At 41.7% G+C, this 21,921-nt stretch overlaps 1 protein-coding gene across 1 annotated transcript; it reads right to left on the reverse strand.

The window, feature by feature from the left end:
• Window positions 1–533: 533 nt before the first annotated feature.
• On the reverse strand, window positions 534–19,679 carry TAS2R1 (taste 2 receptor member 1). Its single transcript, XM_060094299.1, is given in 3 exon segments — window positions 534–787; window positions 790–1,414; window positions 19,533–19,679. Coding segments are annotated over 3 exon segments (1,026 nt in total).
• Window positions 19,680–21,921: the final 2,242 nt, after the last annotated feature.

Here is a 21,921-nt window from a genome sequence, read left to right on the forward strand (position 1 = left end):
TCTGATGAGGAAAAATGGTTCTATTGTCTGTGACTCTAACAAACAGTGCAGAAATAATATCCAGGTAGACAAGAAATGAGCAATCAGCACCTCCAGCCAGGATAAATCATCTAAGATCGGGCATCAGACACACAGGGTCCCCATGACATTCATGCATCTTTCTGCCATCACAAGTTCAAACATGTGCTTCCCTTTTTCTTTAAACTTTTTATTTTGAGATAATTGTAGATTCACAAGCAGTCATAAGAAATAATACAGAAAGATCCCTGTACCATACCCGGTCTTCACCAGTTAGGTAACATCTGGCAAGGGTACTGACATTGATGTAATCCAGAAACATGCATTATGCTTTGAAAATCAGTGTAACCCTTTGAAAAAGGAGAGAATCCATAAAAATGTCTCAGGTTGGACAAATAATCTTTAGGTGATGTTTTGTATATTTATGAACAGACTTCTTCATTTGTTTAGGGAGGCATGGCAGGCACTGTTAACTCACTGAACTGCCAGTTTTTTGAGTGGATCAAAGATCTCTCTCACTGACAGCACTTTCTGTGGAGGAGCAATTTCTTTGCATTTTGTTTCATTTCAGGATTTCCTAAAATTAAGGTAATAGAGTGTCCAGAGTGGTATGAACCAACCCGCAAGAGGCAGAACAGAAATAAGAAGCTTCTAAAGTTGAAAATGTGAGAAAAGAGCAAAGCAGCTGTCATGGAGTGGCAGGGATAGAGGACCAGAAAGGACAGGATAGAGAGAAGAGTGCTGATGTGCACGAGTGTGCAAGGGTTCCTGGGCCTGTTGCTGTGTTTCTCATCTGTCAGGTGTGTCTCCCTAAGGAAAATATCAAGAGCAGAGAAGAAATAAGGACGATAAGTAATGGCAATGAGAACTCAGCGAAAAGAAAGGCAAACGGTAAAGCAGGTATTTCTTTGATTTGAGTGGTTGCATTTGGGGAGAAAAGGCCCAGGAAGTGTTCTTTGGAAAATATCCATCTATGTTTGTTGTGGAAAACAGCCATGCTAGATGCATATAGCGGTGACTCAAGTATCAGCCAAGGAACCAACTTGGATATACTCATCTTCAACCAGAAGACTGGGTGAGCAATAGTGGCAATCTTGGCACAGTAGAAAAGGCTGAGTCATGTGTCAAATCAAAGTCCCGATTCATTAATAAATGTGAGAATTATGAGCTTCTCAGCAAGCTGAGGGAATTCAATCAAGGAAAGAACAGCCAGGTTAACATAGAAGATGGCTAGCTGCAGACAAATCCTGGAAATCGCCAGGCAGGAAACAAGGAGATCCAACGAAATTATCTTTCTCTGCTTGATCAAGTGAGTGCCATTCACAACCACAATGATGCCATTTACTAAAACCCCAGCGAGAAGTTGTATCACTGCCAAACAAAGCTGGCTACAGATCTGGAGGAAGATAGCAGAAGAGTAAGAGGCGGAGATCACCTTCCTCCTCACAGATACATCAGAAATTCATCTACACGTGGAGCAACTCCTACAGAACACCTACTGAACGCTGACAGAAGACCTCAGACCGCCCAAAAGGCAAGAAACTCCCCACGTACCTGGGTAGGGCAAAAGAAAAAAGAATAAACAGAGGCAAAAGGATAGGGACGGGACCTGCACCAGTGGGAGGGAGCCGTGAAGGACGAAAGGTTTCCACACACTAGAAGCCCCTTCATGGGCGGAGACTGGGGGTGACGGAGGGGGAAAGCTTCAGAGTAGCCGAGGAGAGCACAACAACAGGGGTGCGAAGGGCAAGGCAGAGAGATTCCCGCACAAAGGATCAGTGCCCTCAGGCACACACCAGCCCGAGAGGCTTGTCTGCTCGGCCGCCGGGGCAGGCGGGGCTGGGAGCTGAGGCTCGGGTATCGGGTTTCAGTTGGAGCGCAGGGAGAGGACTGAGGCTGGCGGCAGGAAGAGAGCCTGAGGGGGTTAGTGCACCACGGCTAGCCCGGAGGGAGTCCGGGGAAAGGGTCTGGAGCTGCCAAAGAGGCAAGAGACTTTTTCTTCCCTTTTGTTTCCTGGTGCACCAGGAGAGGGCGTTAAGAGCGCTGCTTAAAGAAGCTCCAGAGATGGGCGCGAGCCGCGGCTAAAGGCGCGGACCCCGGAGACGGGTGAGGGACGCTGGGCTGCTGCTGCCGGTGCCACAAGGCCTGTGTGAGAGCGCAGGTCACTGTCCACCCCCCCTTCCAGGGAGCCTGTGCAGCCCGCCACTGCCGGGGTCCCGGGACCCAGGGACGGCTTCCCCGGGAAAGTGCATGGAGCGCCTCGAGCTAGTACAACGTCACGCCGGCCTCTGTCGCCGCAGGCACACCCCGCACTGCGTGCCCCTCCCTCCCCTCGGCCTGAGTGAGCCAGAGCCCCCGAATCAGCGGCACCTTTAACCCCGTCCTGTCTGAGCGAAGAACGGACACCCTCCGGCGACATACGCGCAGAGGTGGGGCCAGGTCCAAGGCTGAGACCCGGGAGCTGTGAGAGCAGAGAAGAGACCGGGAAATCTCTCTGTGCAGCCTCGGAGGCAGCGGATTAAAGTTCCACAATCTGCTTGATGTGCCCTGCGTCTGTGGAGTGTATGTATGGACAGCAAATCATCCCAAATTGACGAGGTGGACTTTGAGAGCAAGATTTTCGATTTTTTTCCCCCTGTTCTCTTCTTGTGAATGTGTATGTGTATGCTTCTGTGTGAGATTTTCTCTGTATAGCTTTGCTTCCACCATAGGTCCCAGGGTTCTATCCATCCGGTTTTTTTTTTCAATAATTACTTTTTTATTTTTAATAATGCTACTATATTTTATACTTTATTCTATTTTACTTTATCTCCTCTCTTTCTTTTTTTCCTACCTTCCCTTCCTCCCTCTCTCCGTCCCTTTCTTTCTTTCTTTCCTTCCTCCCTCCCTCTCTCCCTCCCTTCTTCCTTTCACTCTTCCTTTTTCTTTCCTTCCTCGCTCCCTCCCTCCATTCTTTCTTTCCGCCCTTCCTCCCTCCTTCCCTCCTTTCTTTCTTCCTTCCTTCCTTCCTTCCTTTCTTTCCTTCTTCCTTTCTTTCTCTCTCTCTTTCTTTCTTCTACTAATTCTTTCTTTCTACTTTTTCTCCCTTTTATTCTGAGCTGGGTAGATGAAAGGCTCTTGGTACTGCAGCCAGGAGTCAGTGAAGTGCCTCTGAGGTGGGAGAGCCAACTTCAGGACATGGGTCCACAGGAGACCTCCCAGCTGCACATAATATCAAGTGGCGAAAATCTCCCAGAGATCTCCATCTCAACACAAGCAACCAGCTTCAGTCAACGACCAGCAAGCTACAGTGCTGGTCACCCTATTCCAAGCAACTAGCAAGACAGGAACACAACCCCACCCATTAACAGAGAGGCTGCCTAAAAACGTACTAAGGTGACAGGCACCCCAAAACACAGAACCACACGAGGACCTGTCCACCAGAAAGATAAGATCAAGCCTCAACCACCAGAACACAGGCACTAGTCCTCCCCACCAGGAAGCCTACACAACCTACTGAAACAACCTTAGCCACTGGGGACAGACACCAAAAACAATGGGAACTACGAATCTGCAGCCTGCAAAAAGGAGACCCCCAACACAGGAACATAAGCAAAATGAGAAGACAGAAAAACACACAGCACATAAAGGAGCAAGATAAAAACTACCAGACCTAACAAATGAAGAGGTAATAGGCAGTCTACCTGAAAAATAATTCAGAATAATGATAGTAAAGATGATCCAAGATTCTATTTCCATGATCCAAAATCTTGGAAATAGAATAGACAAAATGCAAGAAACAGTTAACAAGGACCTAGAAGAACTAAAGATGAATCGAGCATCAATTAAAAACACAATAAATGAAATGAAAAATACTCTAGATGGGATCAATAGCAGAATAACTGAGGCAGAAGAACGGATAAGTGAGGTGGAAGATAAAATAGTGGAAATAACTGCTGCACAGCAAAATAAAGAAAAAAGAATGAAAAGAACAGAGGACAGTCTCAGAGACCTCTGGGACAACATTAAATGCACCAACATTCGAATTATAGGGGTTCCAGAAGAAGAAGAGAAAAAGAAAGGGACTGAGAAACTATTTGAAGAGATTATAGTTGAAAACTTCCCTAATATGGGAAAGGAAATAGTTAATCAAGTCCAGGAAGCACAGAGAGTCCATACAGAATAAATCCAAGGAGAAATATGCCAAGACACATATTAATCAAACTGTCAAGAATTAAACACAAAGAAATCCTATTAAAAGCAGCAAGAGAAAGACAACAAATAACACACAAGGGAATCCCCATCAAGTTAACAGCTGATCTCTCAGCAGAAACTCTACAAGCCAGAAGGGAGTGGCAGGACATAATTAAAGTGATGAAGGAGAAAAACCTGCAACCAAGATTACTCTACCCAGCAAGGATCTCATTCAGATTTGATGGAGAAATTAAAATGTTTACAGACAAGCAAAAGCTGAGAGAGTTCAGCACCACCAAACCAGCTTTACAACAAATGCTAAAGGAACTTCTCTAGGCAAGAAACACAACAGAAGGAAAATACCTACAATAACGAAACCAAAACAATTAAGGAAATGGGAATAGGAACATACATATCAATAATTTCCTTAAATGTAAATGGACTAAATGCTCCCACCAAAAGACGCAGATTGGCTGAGTGGATACAAAAACCAGACCCATATATATGCTGTCTACAAGAGACCCACTTCAGACCTAGAGACACATACAGATTGAAAGTAAGGGGATGGAAAAAGATATTCCATGCAAATGGAAATCAAAAGAAAGTTGGAGTAGCAATTCTTATATCAGACAAAATAGACTTTAAAATAAAGACTATTAGAAGAGACAAAGAAGAACACTACCTCATGATAAAGGGATCGATCCAAGAAGAAGACATAACAGTTGTAAATATTTATGCACACAACATAGGAGCACCTGAATACATAAGGCAAATACTAACAGCCATAAAAGGGGAAATCGACAGTAACACACTCATAGTAGGGGACTTTAACAAGCCACTTTCATCAATGGACAGATCATCCAAAATGAAAATAAATAAGGAAACACAAGCTTTAAATGGTGCATTACACAAGATGGACTTAATTGATATTTATAGGACATTCCATCCAAAAACAACTGAATACACATTTTTCTCAAGTGCTCATGGAACATTCTACAGGAGAGATCATATCTTGGGTCACAAATCAAGCCTTGATAAATTTAAGAAAATTGAAATTGTATCAAGTATCTTTTCTGACCACAATGCTATGAGACTAGAGATCAGTTACAGGAAAAGATCTGTAAAAAATACAAACACATGGAGGCTAAACAATACACTATTCAATAACGAAGTGATCACTGAAGAAATCAAAGAGGAAATCAAAAAATACCTAGGAACAAATGACAATGGAGACACGACGACCAAAAACCTATGGGACGCAGCAAAAGCAGGTCTAAGGGGGAAGTTTATAGCAATACAATCCCACCTTAAGAAACAGGAAACATCTCGAGTAAACAACCTGACCCTGCACCTAAAGCAATTAGAGGAAGAAGAACAAACAACCCCCAAAGTTACCAGAAGGAAAGAAATCATAAAGATCAGATCAGAAATAAATGAAAAAGAAATGAAGGAAATGATAGCAAAGATCAATAAAACTAAAAGCTGGTTCTTTGAGAAGATAAACAAAATTGACAAACCATTAGCCAGACTCATCAAGAAAAGAAGGGAGAAGACTCAAATCAATAGAATTAGAAATGAAAAAGGAGAAGTAACAACTGACACTGAAGAAATACAAAAGATCATGAGACATTACTACAAGCAACTCTATGCCAATAAAATGGACAATCTGGAAGAAATGGACAAATTCTTAGAAATGCACAACCTGCCAAGACTGAATCAGGAAAAAATAGAAAATATGAATAGACCAATCGAAGCACTGAAATTGAAACTGTGATTAAAAATCTTCCAACAAACCAAAGCCCAGGACCAGATGGCTTCACAGGCGAATTCTATCAAACATTTAGAGAAGAGCTAACACCTATCCTTCTCAAACTCTTCCAAAATATAGCAGAGGGAGGAGCACTCCCAAACTCATTCTACGAGGCCACCATCACCTTGATACCAAAACCAGGCAAGGATGTCACAAAGAAAGAAAACTACAGGCCAATATCACTGATGAACATAGATGCAAAAATCTTCAACAAAATACTAGCAAACAGAATCCAACACATTAAAAGGATCATACACCATGATCAAGTGGGGTTTATTCCAGGAATGCAAGGATTCTTCAATATATGCAAATCAATCAATGTGATATACCATATTAACAAATTGAAAAAGAAAAACCATATGAACTAGAACAAAAAATTTCACAATTTGTATGGAAACACAAAAGACCCCGAATAGAGAAAGCAATCTTGAGAACGAAAAATGGAGCTGGAGGAATCAGGCTCCCTGACTTCAGACTATACTACAAAGCCACAGTAATGAAGACAGTATGGTACTGGCACAAAAACAGAAAGATAGATCAATGGAACAGGATAGAAAGCCCAGAGATAAACCCACGGACATATGGTCACCTTATCTTTGATAAAGGAGGCAGGAATGTACAGTGGAGAAAGGACAGTCTCTTCAATAAGTGGTGCTGGGAAAACTGGATAGGGACATGTAAAAGTATGAGATTAGATCACTCCCTATCACCATACACAACAATAAGCTCAAAATGGATTAAAGACCTAAATGTAAGGCCACACACTATCAAACTCTTAGAAGAAAACATAGGCAGAACACTCTATGACATAAATCACAGCAAGATCCTTTTGGACCCACCTCCTAGAGAAATGGAAATAAAGACAAAAAGAAACACATGGGACCTAATGAAACTTCAAAGCTTTTGCACGGCAAAGGAAACCATAAACAAGACCAAAAGACAACCCTCAGAATGGGAGAAAATATTTGCAAATGAAGCAACTGACAAAGGATTAATCTCCAACATTTATAAGCAGCTCATGCAGCTCAATATCAAAAAAACAAACCCAATCCAAAAATGGGCAGAAGACCTAAATAGACATTTCTCCACAGAAGATATACAGACTGCCAACAAACACATGAAACGATGCTCAACATCACTAATCATTAGAGAAATGCAAATCAAAACTACAATGAGATATCATCTCACACCAGTCAGAATGGCCATCATCAAGAAATCTAGAAACAATAAATGCTGGAGAGGGTGTGGAGAAAAGGGAACACTCTTGCACTGCTGGTGGGAATGTGAATTGGTACAGCCGCTATGGAGAGCAGTATGGAGGTTCCTTAAAAAACTAAAAATAGAACTACCATATGACCCAGCAATCCCACTACTGGGCATATACCCTGAGAAAACCATAATTCAAAACGAGATATGTACCAAAATGTTCATTGCAGCTCTATTCACAATAACCCAGGGATGGAGACAACCCAAGTGTCCATCATTGGATGAATGGGTAAAGAAGATGTGGCACATATATACAAGGGAATATTACTCAGCCATAAAAAGAAATGAAACTGAGCTATTTGTAATGAGGTGGATAGACCTAGAGTCTGACATACAGAGTGAAGTAGGTCAGAAAGAGAAAGACAAATACCGTATGCTAACACATATATATGTAATTTAAGGGAAAAAATGTTATGAAGAACTTAGGGGTAAAACAGGAATAGAGACACAGACCTAATGGGGGTGGGCTTGGGGATATGGTGGGTCTGTGACGGGGCGGGGGAGAGACATGGACGTGTATACACTGCCGGGCATTGGGTGGATGGATGGTGGGGTGTGGCCGTGTGGCGCAGGGGGATCGGCTCGGTGCTTTGTGGCTGCCTGGAGGGGTGTGATTGTGAGGGTGGGAGGGAGGGAGATGCAAGAAGGAGGGGTTGTGGGAACAGATGTATATGTATGACTGATTCATTTTGTTGTAAAGCAGAGACTAATAAAAAAATAATAATAATAAAAAATTAAAATTAATTAATTCATGGAAAGAGCTTAAAAAAAGGTGGCTAATGTGGTGAGACTCTAGAATTTAGAGAAGAAAAAAATCACCTACTGTAATAAATGATATAATTATAGATTTTTGGACAGTTTGGATTATTCAAGTTTTCTATTTTTCTTCAACTAGATTAGAATCCCTTTGGAGGACATGACTTTTAACAATAAAGGCAAGAGTTAGCAATGTAGTGGGCATTTGTTTGTATCACTGTTTTCTCAATTTAGTTCTGAGGCAGTAAAATAAGAAAGAGACTCTAGCAACAATTTGCTTCTTAATAATGGTGTTCGCATTTTCCAGGTCTACTTAGCTTTCAACTTCATTACAAGTAAATTGTGTAATCACCTTCGAGGATGGGAGAAGGGCTCCTCCACTACATAAGCAGTGGAAGTTTCTCAATCCTTCATCTCTACCATGAATATTTAATTGTGCCTGCAGGTGTGATTCTACTTAACATTTGTGAGTCTTCCTTTTATTTTTTTAACATCTTTATTGGACTATAATTGCTTTACAAAGGTGTGTTAGTTTCTGCTGTATAACAAAGTGAGTCAGCTATACGTATACATGTATCCCCATATCCCCTCCCTCTTGCATCTCCCTCCCACCCTCCCTATCCCACCCCTCTAGGTGGTCACAAAACACTGAGCGGATCTCCGTGTTCTATGTGGTTGTTTCCCACTAGCTATCTATTTTACATTTGGTAGTGTATATACGTCAATGCCACTGTCTCACTTCCTCGCAGCTTGCGCTTCCCCCTCCCCGTGTCCTCAAGTCCATTCTCTACATCTGTATCTTTATTCCTGTTCTGCTCCTATGTTCTTCAGAACCTTTTTTTTTTTTTTTAGATTCCATATACATGTGTTAGCATACGGTATTTGTTTTTCTCTTTCTGACTTACTTCACTCCAAGACAGACTCTAAGTCCATCCACCTCACTGCAAATAATTCAATTACATTTATTTTTATGGTTGAGTAATATTCCACTGTATATATGTGCCACATTTTCTTTATCCTTTCATCTGTCGATGGACACTTAGGCTGCTTCCATGTCCTGACTATTGTAAACAGTGTTGCAATGAACATTGGGGTGCGTGTGTCTTTTTGAATTATGGTTTTCTCAGGGTATATGCCCAGTAGTGGGATTGCTGGGTCATATGTTAATTCTATTTTTAATTTTTTTAAGGAACCTCCATACAGTTCTCCATAGTGGCTGTATCAATGTACATTCCCACCAACAATGCAAGAGGGTTCCCTTTTCTCCACACCCTCTCCAGCATTTATTGTTTGTAGATTTTTTTGATGATGGCCATTCTGACTGGTGTGGGGTGATAACTCACTGTAGTTTTGATTTGCATTTCTCTAATGATTAGTGATGTTGAGCATCCTTTCATGTGTTTGTTGGCAATCTGTATATCTTCTTTGGAGAATTGTCTATTTAGGTCTTCTACCCATTTTTGGACTGGGTTGTTTGTTTTTTTGATATTGAGCTGCATATGCTGTTTGTATATTTTGGAGATTAATCCTTTGTCAGTTGCTTCATTTGCAAATATTTTCTTCCATTCTTAGGTTTGTCTTTTCATCTTGTTTATGGTTTCCTTCAATGCCAAATGCTTTTAAATTTCATTAGGTCCCATTTGCTTATTTTTGTTTTATTTCCATTTCTCTAGGAGGTGGGTCAAAAAGGATCTTGCTGTGATTTATGTCATAGAGTGTTCTGCCTATGTTTTCCTCTAAGAGTTTGATAGTGTGTGGCCTTACATTTAAGTCTTTAATCCATTTTGAATTTATTTTTGTATTTGGTGTTATGGAGTGTTCTAATTTCAATCTTTACATATAGCTGTCCAGTATTCCCAGCACCACTTATTGAAGAGGCTCTCTTTTCTCCATTGTATATTCTTTCCTCCTTTATCAAAGACAATGTGACCATATGTGCATGAGTTTATCTCTGGGATTCTATCCTGTTCCATTGATCTATATTTCTTTTTTTGTGTCAGTACCATACTGTCTGGATTACTATACCTTTTTAGTATAGTCTGAAGTCCAGGAGCCTGATTCCTCCAGCTCCATTTTTCTTTCTCAATATTTCTTGGGCTATTCAGGGTCTTCTGTGTTTCCATACAAATTGTGAATTTTTTTGTTCTAGTTCTGTGAAAAATGCCATTGGTAGTTTGATAGGGATTGCATTGAATCTGTAGATTGCTTTGGGTAGTATAGTCATTTTCACAATGTTGATTCTTCCAATCCAAAAACATGGTGTAACTTTCCATCTGTTTTTATCATCTTTAATTTCTTTCATCAGTATCTTATAGGCCTTGTTTTTGTATCCATTTAGCCAGTCTATGTCTTTTGGTTGGAGCATTTAATCCATTTACATTTAAGCTAATTATCAATATGCATGTTCCTATTACCATTTTCTTAATTGTTTTGGGTTTGTTTTTGTAGGTCTTGTCCTTCTCTTGTGTTTCCTGCCTAAAGAAGTTCCTTTAGCATTTGTTGTAAAGCTGGTTTGGTGGTGCTCAATTCTCTTAGCTTTTGCTTTTCTGTTAAGGTTTTAATTTCTCCATCGAATCTGAGTGAGATCCTTGCTGGGTAGAGTAATCTTGGTTGTAGGTTTTTCCCTTTCATCACTTTAAATATGTCCTGCCACTCCCTTCTGGCTTGCAGAGTTTCTGCTGAAAGATCAGCTCTTAACCTTATGGCGATTCCCTTGAATATTATTTGTTGCTTTTTCCTTGCTTCTTTTAATATTTTTTCTTTGTATTTAATTTTTGATAATTTGAGTAATATGTGTCTTGGTGTGTTTCTCCTAGGATTTATCCTGTATGGGGCTCTCTGCACTTTCTGGACTTGACTATTTCATTTCCCATATTAGGGAAGTTTTCAACTATAATCTCTTCAAATATTTTCTCACTCCCTTTCTTTTTCTCTTCTTCTGGGACCTCTATAATTTGAATGTTGGTGTGTTTAATGTTGTCTCAGAGGTCTCTGAGACTGTCCTCAATTCTTTTCATTCTTTTTTCTTTATTCTGCTCTATTGTAGCTATTTCCACTATTTTATCTTCTGGGTTACTTATCTGTTCTTCTGCTTCAGTTATTCTGCTATTGATTCCTTCTAGAGAATTTTAAATTTCATTTATTGTGTTCTTCATCATTGTTGGTTTGCTCTTTAGTTCTTCTAGGTTCTTGGTTAATGTTTCTTGTATTTTCTCCATTCTATTTCCAAAATTTTGGACCATCTTTATTATCATTACTCTGAATTCTTTTTCATGTAGACTCCCTACTTCCTCTTCATTTGTTAGGTCTGGTGGGTTTTTACCTTGCTCCTTCATCTGCTGTATATTTCTCTGTCTTCTCATTTTGCTTATCTTACTGTGTTTGGAGCCTCCTTTTTGCAGGCTGCAGATTCGTAGTTCCCATTGTTTTTGGTGTCTGCCCCCAGTGGGTAAGGTTGGTTCAGTGAGTTGTGTAGGCTTACTGGTGGAGGGGACTAGTGCCTGTGTCCTGGTGGATGAGGCTGGTTCTTGTCTTTCTGGTGGTCAGAGCCAAGGCCAGTGGTGTGTTTTGGGGTGTCTGTGCCCTTATTATGATTTTAGGCAACCTCTCTGCTAATGGGTGGGGTTGTGTTCCTGTCTTGCTAGTTGTTTGGCATGGGTGTCTAGCACTGGAGCTTGCTGATCATTGAGAGCAGCTGAGTTTTAGTGTTGAGACAAAGATCTCTAGGAGAGGTCTCGCTGATTGATATTACAAGGAGCCAGGAGGTCTCTGGTGGAACATTGTTCTGAACTCGGCTCTCCCACCTCAGAGGCTCAGGCCTGAAACCCAGCCAGAGCACCAAGACCCTGTCAGCCACACAGCTCAGAAGAAAAGGGAGCAAAAGGAAAAAAAAAAAAAGAAAAAGTAAAGAAAGTTATTAAAATAAAAAATATAGAAAAATTATTAAAATAAAACAAGTAATTAAAAAGAAGAAGAAGAGAGCAACCAAACCAAAAAAAAAACAAATCCACCAATGATAACAAGTGCTAAAAACTATAGTGAAAGAAACAAACAAAAAAAAACCCTCAAAAACAAATGAACAGACAGAATCCTAGAACAAATGGCAAAAGCAAAGCTATACAGACAAAATCACACAAAGAAGCATACACATAGACACTCACAAAAAGAGAAAAAGAAAAAACATATATATATATATATATATATATATATATATATATGGAAGAGAGCAACCAAATCAATAAATCTACCAATGATAATAAAGTCTAAATACTAAACTAAGATAAACATAAAACCAGAAACAAATTAGATGCAGAAAGCAAACCCTAAGTCTACATTTGTTCTCAAAGTCCACCACCTCAATTTGGGATGATTTGTTTTCTATTCAGGTATTCCACAGATGCAGGTTACATCAAGTTGATTGTGGAGATTTAATTCACTGCTCCTGAGGCTGCTGGGAGAGATTTCTCTTTCTCTTCTTTGTTTGCACAGCTCCCGGGGTTCACCTTTGGATTTGAACACACCTTGGCATGTAAGGTGTCTGTTCTTCACTCAGACAGGACAGGGTTTAAGGAGCAGCTGATTCGGGGGCTCTGGCTCACTCAGGCTGCAGGGAGGGAGGGGTACAGAAAGCAGTGCAAGCCTGTGGCAGCAGAGGCCAACTCGACATTGCACCAGCCTGAGGCACACCGTGCGTTCTCCCGGGGAAGTTGTCCCTGGATCGCAGGACCCTGACAGTGGCAGGCTGCACAGGCTCCCGGGAGGGGAGGTGTGGATAGTGACCTGTGCTTGCACACAGGGCAGCATGAGCCTTAGCATCTCATGCCCGTCTCTGGGGTCCACGCTTATAGCTGTGGCTCACACCCATCTCTGGAGCTCGTTTAGGCGGTACTCTGAATCCCCTCTCCTCATGCACCCTGAAGCAATGGTGTCTTGCCTCTTAGGCAGCTCCAAACTCTTCCCTGGACTCCCTCCTGGCTAGCCGTGATGCATTAGCTCCCTTCGGGCTGTGTTCACACAGCCAACCCCAGTCCTCTCCATGGGATCTGACCTCCAAAGCCCGAGCCTCAACTCCCAGGCCCCATCTGCCCTGGCGGGTGAGCAGAGAAGCCTCTAGGGCTGTTGGGTGCTGGTTGGCCATGGTCCTCTGTGTGGGGATCTCTCCACTTTGCCCTCTGCACCCCTGTTGCTACGCTGTCCTCCGTGGCTCTGAAGCTCCCCCCCAGCACCCCCATCTCCGCCAGTGAAGGGGCTTCCTAGTGTGTGGAAACATTTCCTCCTTCACAGCCTCCTCCCAGAAGTGCAGCTCCTGTCCCTATTCTTTTTTTTTTTTTTTTTTTTTTTTTTTTTTTTTGCTGTACACGGGCCTCTCACTGTTGTGGCCTCTCCTGTTGCGGAGCACAGGCTCCAGACGTGCAGGCTCAGCGGCCATGGCTCACGGGACTAGCCGCTCCGGGGCATGTGGGATCTCCCCAGACCGGGGCATGAACCTGTGTCGCCTGCATCGGCAGGCGGACTGTCAACCACTGCTCCACCAGGGAAGCCCTGTCTCTATTCTTTTATCTCTGTTTTTTCTCTTTTCTTTTGCCCTACCCATGTATGTGTGGAGTTTCTTGCATTTTTGGAAGTCTGAGATCTTCTGCCAGCATTCAGTAGGTGTTCTGTAGGAGTTGTTCTACATGTAGGTGTATTTCTGATGTTTTTGTGGGGCTGAAGGTGATCTCCATGTCTTACTCCTCCACCATCTGGAAGGTCCTGTCTGCGAGGCATTCTTTACAGAAAACTCTTTTTTTAAACCATCACTTGTAGTATAATGATGTAGTACAATCGGCAACATAAGCCTCCTAACTAGTAGTTCTCCAATATGCAATTGTTGAGCAATTTAGGGCCACCTAAAATTTAAAACAGATATATACTAAAACATATGTGGTAAAACACAAAGTATGACAAACCATATTGGCAAAGTAATTAAGCTTACACGTCTGTGTACACAGTAGGTCAAAAGCTTAAAGGAAGGTAATATAAGAGCCACTCAGCACCATTCCCATCAGCAGCCAACCATTTGCAGGATAATACAGGGCTTGAAACATTTTCCCTACTAGTTTTTCAAAACTATGACAATTTTATGACATGAGCTGGTTGTTCCAGGAAAAATGTAATGATAAAAGAGTACATGATTCAATTTGTTGTTATAACTGTCTTATGGACTGTTTCTGGAAAAATTACGTGAGCGTTTATTAAAATGTATTCTGTCTGAGGTGTTATGCTAAACCAGGTTTTCTCCATCTTGACACTGTTGACATTTGGGGCTGGATATTTAAGGGGAGTTGGTGGATGCTGTCCTGTGCAATATAGCATGTCTCCCAGCCTCTAAGCATTAGATGCCAGCAGTACACCACTTGCCCCAGGTGGGACAACCAAAAGTGATTCCAGATTTTGCCGAATGTTCCCTGAGTGGCAAAATCACCCCCCATTGAACACCACTGTCTTAACATGTGGGGACAAAGGTGGATACAAAAGTTTCTGTCCTCAAAGCATTCAGAAACTAAAGGCAGATAAAAGCAAGTCACCTGTACAGTGTGGCATAAAACAAAATTCAGTATTTGGAGAATTCACCAACAGAGCACAAAGTGGGGAACGATATATTAAACCTTTGTGGAATGGAAGCTTTTCCAACAAGCAGTTGATCACAATGGACCCTGCAGAGCCCCAAATGGGTCATATGTTTTTATGGATACTTGTTACTTTGTCCTAAAGGGTGTCCTAAAGGGCTCTTAGGCTGAATCCCACTTTTAGTAAACTGGAAGGGAACCCATATGAAACCATTCAAGGTGAGAGCAGGTGCCTAGGTTTCTTTGTGATTCTTCTCTGAATATGCAGTGTCTGTGCCACCTAGGACTCGACTCTGTTCTTTGTGCTACAACTTTGATGAGTTGTAGGGAACAGCCGTGAACATCAAGGAGGCATCGAGGGAGGTTGTTCATGGGTGGGTCCTATGAAAACTGATCCAGATCCAAGCACAACGATCAGGATAAGCCTTGTTCTTCTCCCTTGGGTGGAAAGAGAAAAATACTAAAAACTTTCCAATTTTACATTCTGCAGGCAGGAAAAGCAAAAAGGGCAGGGCATCGTCCTATGAAATGAGGAAGCCAGGAGCTCTCAAAACAGCAGCGACTACAGCTTCTGTGATTTCTCCATCAAACCTCCGTTGCTGTGCCTGTCACTTTGCCTGCAAATGCTGGGTCCTTGTCTGTACCCTGCAGACTCTGGGAGGACTTCTCTGGGTTTTCTTCTCATCCCCAGAATTCCTTCTCCCTTTTGGCGTTTGGCAGATGGTACATTTTTAAGTAGAACAAAACTCAATTATATTAGGGTCTTCATAGCAAAGGGAAGAGAAAAAATTATTACAAAGTCACTTTAAAGGAGATCTTTTGTTTTCTAATTCTCTGTTCCTACAGACGTCAGGTCACAGGACCAGCACATGCCTCTTCCCTGTCGCCCCAGTCTTGCCATGATGTTTACATACTGAGCCCTTTGGCATGGTCTGCCCACTTCAGTTTCACAAAAAAGTCATGGTAACACTAAAGGGGAAAAATGTAAAAAAAGTTCTGTTCTGAGTCTAGACCTGCTATGTCGTTTTTCAGCACCGACTCAAACCAGCGGAGGTAACGCACAGCACACCGAAGACTTAAAGGAAATAACCATGCTGAATTCTATGTATTCATGTGCTGTTTGTCTTTTGAATTCAAGCACCTGGAGGGGGTATTTGGTTCTCAAATATTCTATTATGACTTTTGTGAGAAGTAGCTTGGGGAGTAGCAGTAATTCTTCATAGAAAACTGTATTTCACGTAGAACAGGTCTTCTGGCGCAGGAATCCCGAGGAGTAAAAAATAAAAATTCATGAGGCTTAAGCTACATTTTTTTTCCATTCAGTAATTTCCATCACCAGTCTCCTCAGTGAGCACACACAAAGGCTACTGAAGGCACATCCACTCGCCTGAGATGCACACTGGTTCCGTGGAAGGATGAGGGAATAAGAAACGTCTGTCCCAGGAGCACAGCCTTCGTGCCACTGTGGAACTGATGTCATTCAGCCCCAGAGGCTGCATTTCAGTGCTCGTGGGAAGACCTCTGAGGTCGCCTGGTGCAGCCTCCCCCTTAGAGTCCACCACGTCAATCAAGATAACCATGGTTGTTGGTTGTGCTCTTGTGCTAAGTGAGGGTGAGCTAAGTATTTTAATGAGCAATGCAACAAACCAAATAGAGGAAAATGGTCCTGAATGCAGAACCGCTTTGTGTCTTTGAAGCCATTTGTTTTAGTGAGAAGGACACATCAGAGAATTTCTGACTCTGAGATGAAAAACGTACAAAAGTCTGGCCTCACCTGTCAGTCATCAGCTCAGAATGGTGACAGTTTTACATGGACAAATGGCTCGGAACAGATGGAACAAATCCTGATGTGGAGGAATTCACATGATGATTACCCCATATTACCCTGATTAAATCTGCTCACTTGCACTCATCTGTAATGAGCAGTCATTAAAAGAGACAATACTAAATATTCTTGAGGTAACTGACAGGCGGAAAGGGTCGCTTATTTATATTCAAATCATTCAACTCCTCCAAAGAAAGTGCTATTTTTTTTCACATGCAGTTAAATTGACATTGGCAAGCTTCTCACCAGGTAGAAGGCTATAATGATCATCCTTCTGCTTTCCAGCGAACATGGACATTTACTTTGGGATTAGTGTCATCATGAAAGTGAACGATAGTTTTAATACCTTTCCCAAGTGGGTCTTCCCACTTCATTATCAAGGGAACAATTTCTGCTTTAAGGAACATGCATCTGTATTAACGTTATTGTATATTTAATAAGATTGTTCAAATAAGCAAGAAATAGACTCTGGGCAAACCAGGGCAGACATCCTTTCTGAACCTTCCCTGTAGAGAATAACTCAGCCCTTAGAAAGCCTAAATGGAATTTATTCCATCTAAAATTCACAACATTTTGGTTGAAAAGCTCCAGAGTCTTTCAGACTAAGAATTCTTTAAATCCATTCATCTGCTTCTCTCCACTTGAATTTGAGGTTGATCTTTAGGACTAAAATTTTTGTCTTTAATATTCAGGTCACTCCCAGATGCTTGTCCCTTCTCTGCTCTATTTATTCTGGTAATATATTTCTGTACTTTTCCTTACTCCTCTCAATGTCCTGAAATTTACTTGCATTGCAGCAAATAGAATAATGGAGCCATGTAATACACTGAATTTGTCTTACACATAAAGAACTCAAAGTGCTTTACAAGCAAGAATCCCTTGTTAGTTACAATGAGGAAAGGGATGCTGCACTTATATCACTTGAGTAACCGCTGGTTCTCACGATTTTGTCTTTAGCTCTAAACTGAGCTGGGGAATTTCAAATACTTCCTTGCTTCTTCCCTCCCTTCTCCCTTCCTCTCTCCCTCCTTCCCTCCTTATGTGTCAACACATATTTGTTGGGCGTGTTATGACTAGGCACTATTCTAAGCATGGAACATGTAGTAATGAACAAGACAGACAAAGTCTCTGTCATCTTGGACATTACATCTTAGTTGGGAAGATGAGAATTGAGCAAATAAGGAAATAAATACTTCCAGGTAATGCAGAGAGAGGTGTGTTATTAGAGAGCATGGTCAGGGAAGGTAGACTCCTCCAGAGAGGAAGTGATAACTGAAAAGAGAACTGAATGAGAAGCAATCGTCTATAGATATCGAGGGAATGAGCATTCCAAGTGGAGAGGGCAAGAGACAGCAATGCCCCCTTGAATCAAAAAAAGAGCTTGAAGTGTTCCAGAAAAACAAAGGCCCAAACTTTGCGGTGCCTGGAGAGCATGAGCAAAGGGAAGAGCCCAAGGAGGGGAGAAAAGAGGGGCAGGCAAGGCCAGATCATGGCAGGCTTTAGTAAGGACTAGGTTACATCCTCATGTGATGGGAAACCATTGCAAAGTTTGTGTGAGTGTATGTGTTTGGCAGGGGAGGGGGTGTATTTGTCATAATCAGATCTATGTTCTAAAACATTTAGTCTGACTGCTGTAAGAAAAGAAATGAGAAGAAAAAAGGAAAGTAAAGGAAAAGAAAAGAAAAGCATTTCCTCTGGAGAACAGACTTGGGAGTCAGGAAAGAGCTAGAGTGGGCACAGAAAGACCAGCCTGAAGGCTGCTGTGGTACGCTAGGCAAGGGATGCCATTGTCCCAGATGAGATTGGTAGAAGAGGGTGGAAAGAAATATCTGGATTTGAAATCTCTGCAGGGATTTAAGATGGTTCTGATAGGGGGAGTAAGAGAAAGAGAGAAATCAAGAATACTTTGGGGTTGTTGGCATGCCCCACCAGTGACCAATGGTGCCATATTTCAAGAAGGGATGATTGGGGGGAAGTTAAAATCAAGAGCTCTATTGTAGGCATTTTCAGTCTTAGGTGCCTATTCCAGGAAAAAATGTTACTAAGCAGTAGGTGATAAATTTGGAGTTTTGGGGGAGTCACAAGGGCTGGAAATATGCACTTGGAATTTACTTGCATGTCCATGAGGCTGGACAAGATTATGTAGGGAAGAGGTTGCCAACTGGAGTGTCCAAGTTCTATAAATAAGAAATTATTTTATGCATTCAAGTCACTCCAACTCTCCTGTCTGATGCTATCTCTCTGGGGATGGAAGGGTAATGAGAGCAGAGTACGTGAGTTAATACTTGCAACCCTGAAATCAACCCTACCAGTCATGGGATCCTAATCTCATTATATATGGCTGATTCTATTTGCTGTTTAATTTAGAAATACCACTCCTTTATTTATAGGGAAGATTGGTCTGGAGATTTTTCTGGTGCTATATTTGATCAATTTGATTATCCATGTTATGCTAGATTTATCAAAAAGTTGTTAAGCTTTTCTTATTTTCTATGCACCAGAACAATTTAAATTGCATGGGAATTATCTGTTTCTTGGGGAATGGAAAGAATTCGGAGTGAAAGAATCTAAAGCCAGAAGCTTTTGGGAAAGGGCAGAATCCTTACCATTTATTTAGCTCTTAGAATGCTAAACAATTGACAAACACAGTATCAATTTGCCTTCTTGACCACTCTATGAAATCAACATTATCTTCACTTTACAGATGATTAAATTGAGGTGCACAGAGGATTGGAAATTGCCCAAAGACATGTAGTTAAAAAGTAACATTTCCAAGATGTGGACCCAAATCTGATATTAAATGCTATTTGAGTCCTTAAATATTAAGCATCACTTCCTCCCATGTTAAAGCTCAGTGACAGTGAAAATGCCTTTGAGCGGTTCAGGGATAAAGGCTGGACAACGGCTATTTTTGGCCTTCCCCGCATTCATTCCCTCCTTTTTACCCTGACTTCCTTTGGAGGAACCAACACCCCTGCACTCCATCTTTGTTATGTCTCTTATTTGGGACTGTCCTCATCTCTGAATCCAGGAAGAAGCACATGACCAAGTGTTAACAGTTAACATAACCACTCACCTTGCCAGGGGAGATCAATTCAAGGATGAGCATGAGGTCTAAATTCATCAAGTCAGAACGAATCCCGGAATTTTTGATATAGCAGGCTGGGCAAAATAAGCCTCTCTGTCTGAGATGGAATGTTTGCCTGAAGCTGCTGGCAGCCATCTTGCCACCATGAGGAGGGACCTGCACCTGCCAAAGAATTGATTCTATGCAATGAACATCAGTGCCCAGAGAAGAGAGAGCAAGACCAGTGCTCAGAACTCATCAGCCCCCAGAGTCAGCCCTCATATACTGTTGGCCTTGACATTTAAATGCACCTTTACATTCCCAGTTTTTGCTGAAGAAAGCTTGAGGTAGGTTTTTCTCACACTGGATGTACTATAATATAATAGCTGTGGGCTATATAGAAAAGCAGAAATGTGCTTTTCATTTTTCACATTTAAGAATTAGAGCCAGAGAAGTGACTTTCCTACAGCCAGGCATTTAGTGATATTCCTAGGGCCCAAACCTGTGAAGTTAAAGTTGAGTGCTCTCTTCAATAAATTCAAAGTTTTTTCAAACATATTTGTAGGAGAATTGTTTAGAAAAAATAAAAAAATCCTTTCTGGGGTTTCCCTATACATTTTTTCCCCAATTTATTTCTTTATTTATTTTTGGATGCATTGGGTTTTCGTTGCTGCATGCAGGCTTTCTCTAGTTGCAGCGAGCAGGGGCTATTCTTTGTTGTGGTGCTTGGGCATCTCTTGTTGCAGACCTCGGACTCTAGGCACTCGGGCTTCAGTAGTTGTGGTGTGCGGCCTCAGTAGTTGTGGCTTGGAGGCTCTAGAGCACAGGTTCTGTAGTTGTGGCACACAGGCTTAGTTGCTCCGCCACATGTGGGATCTTCCCAGACCAGGGCTCGAACACGTGTCCCCTGCATTGGCAGGCAGATTCTTAACTACTGCACCATCAGGGAAGCCCTCCCTACACATTTAATGATTCCTTCCTCATCACAAACTCACTTGAAAAGCTCAGGGTTTTATTGTGCTATAGGAAGAGCTCACAAAGCGTGAGGTTACCATATGGACATCAGTTTTATTCACTCCACACTGCATAGGCTGTCACTGGCATTGAACACTGACTGGCTATACTTTGTTCAGAGGACGCATGGTCCTATAGACTTTAATCTGCATTGGCATGTATGTTGATTGCAACCATCAGACTGGACACATGGATGAAGATGGTGCATATGATCTTGAAAACCATAGCGTGGTTTCTGCCCTGGTCCAGTCTTGAATGGTTCCCTTTTAACCTAGGAGCTGAGACTCTTTTTTCCTGCTCCACAGAGAAAGGATATTACTTAGGAATTACAATGAAATCTAATTGAAATGAAATGGTAGGATTGGGCATTCTGGTTTTTCATGCATAAAGATTTGTTTCTCCTTCTCCCCCTGAAGACAGGCTACCCCAGACATAATTTTATCAATTCTAGAAGACCCAGATTGTTGCTTCTTGCTTTGTTTCCCCAGCAGATGGGAGTAGGCTTCATGGTCTCCCATGTCCTGTGGTTTGGGGACACGTCTCACCCCCTGCATCCAAGAAGAGACATATATGTGTGGATATATATGGTGATACTCTAGAAACATCTGCTGAGTGAACAACAATGAAAAAATAAATAAACAAAGCTTCTCAGCTTTAGGAAGGTGTTGCTAGTCAGACTACAGTATTACATAATCTTTGTAATGCTTTTCCTCTGGCAGAGAATATTATTCCATCTACCCACCATAGTCTAGCATCTACTTGTTGTGAACATTTCTGGGACAAGTGAGTGGGATGAAAGATACAACCTGTGACTAGGAAATAGAATGGATCACACTGATTCAGAGGGAGTGAAAAAAAAAAGAAAACATGAACTTGACTTTCTGAATTCAATACAGTAAACTTAATACAGAACCACATCACGTCAGATTTGCAAAGGATATTAGTGTTTATTTGTGCCAACTCCTTATTGTATGAAGAAAGAGAAAGCAGAATCCCAGAAAAGGTATACAATTCTCTTTGGCTTATTCCAGGGAATAGTCAGATGTATTCCAGAAGAGTGGATACTGTGGATTTTCTTCTCCTCGTTATGACTAGGGCAGCCTTCATGGGAGCAGGATGGAATAATGGTAGGACATTGATGAATGGGACATGGTGGCTATGGTCCTTCCAAGGCATGACTAATGACCATTTTTGGGGGGAGAGATGTGAAAAACCCCCATATATGTACCTGTATCCCACCAATGTTGACTGCAAAGTATAGACAGAGGAACTTGCAGTCTTTTCTCCAAATGTGAGAAAAAAAAAATTTAACAATGGTACCCAAGGCTCTTCAGCCATTCATAGATTAAAATTGGTCCAACATAATTTAAATTGCAAGGTAATA

The sequence above is a fragment of the Mesoplodon densirostris genome, chromosome 3 (assembly GCF_025265405.1).
Source record: "Mesoplodon densirostris isolate mMesDen1 chromosome 3, mMesDen1 primary haplotype, whole genome shotgun sequence".
Taxonomy (NCBI): Eukaryota; Metazoa; Chordata; class Mammalia; order Artiodactyla; family Ziphiidae; genus Mesoplodon; species Mesoplodon densirostris.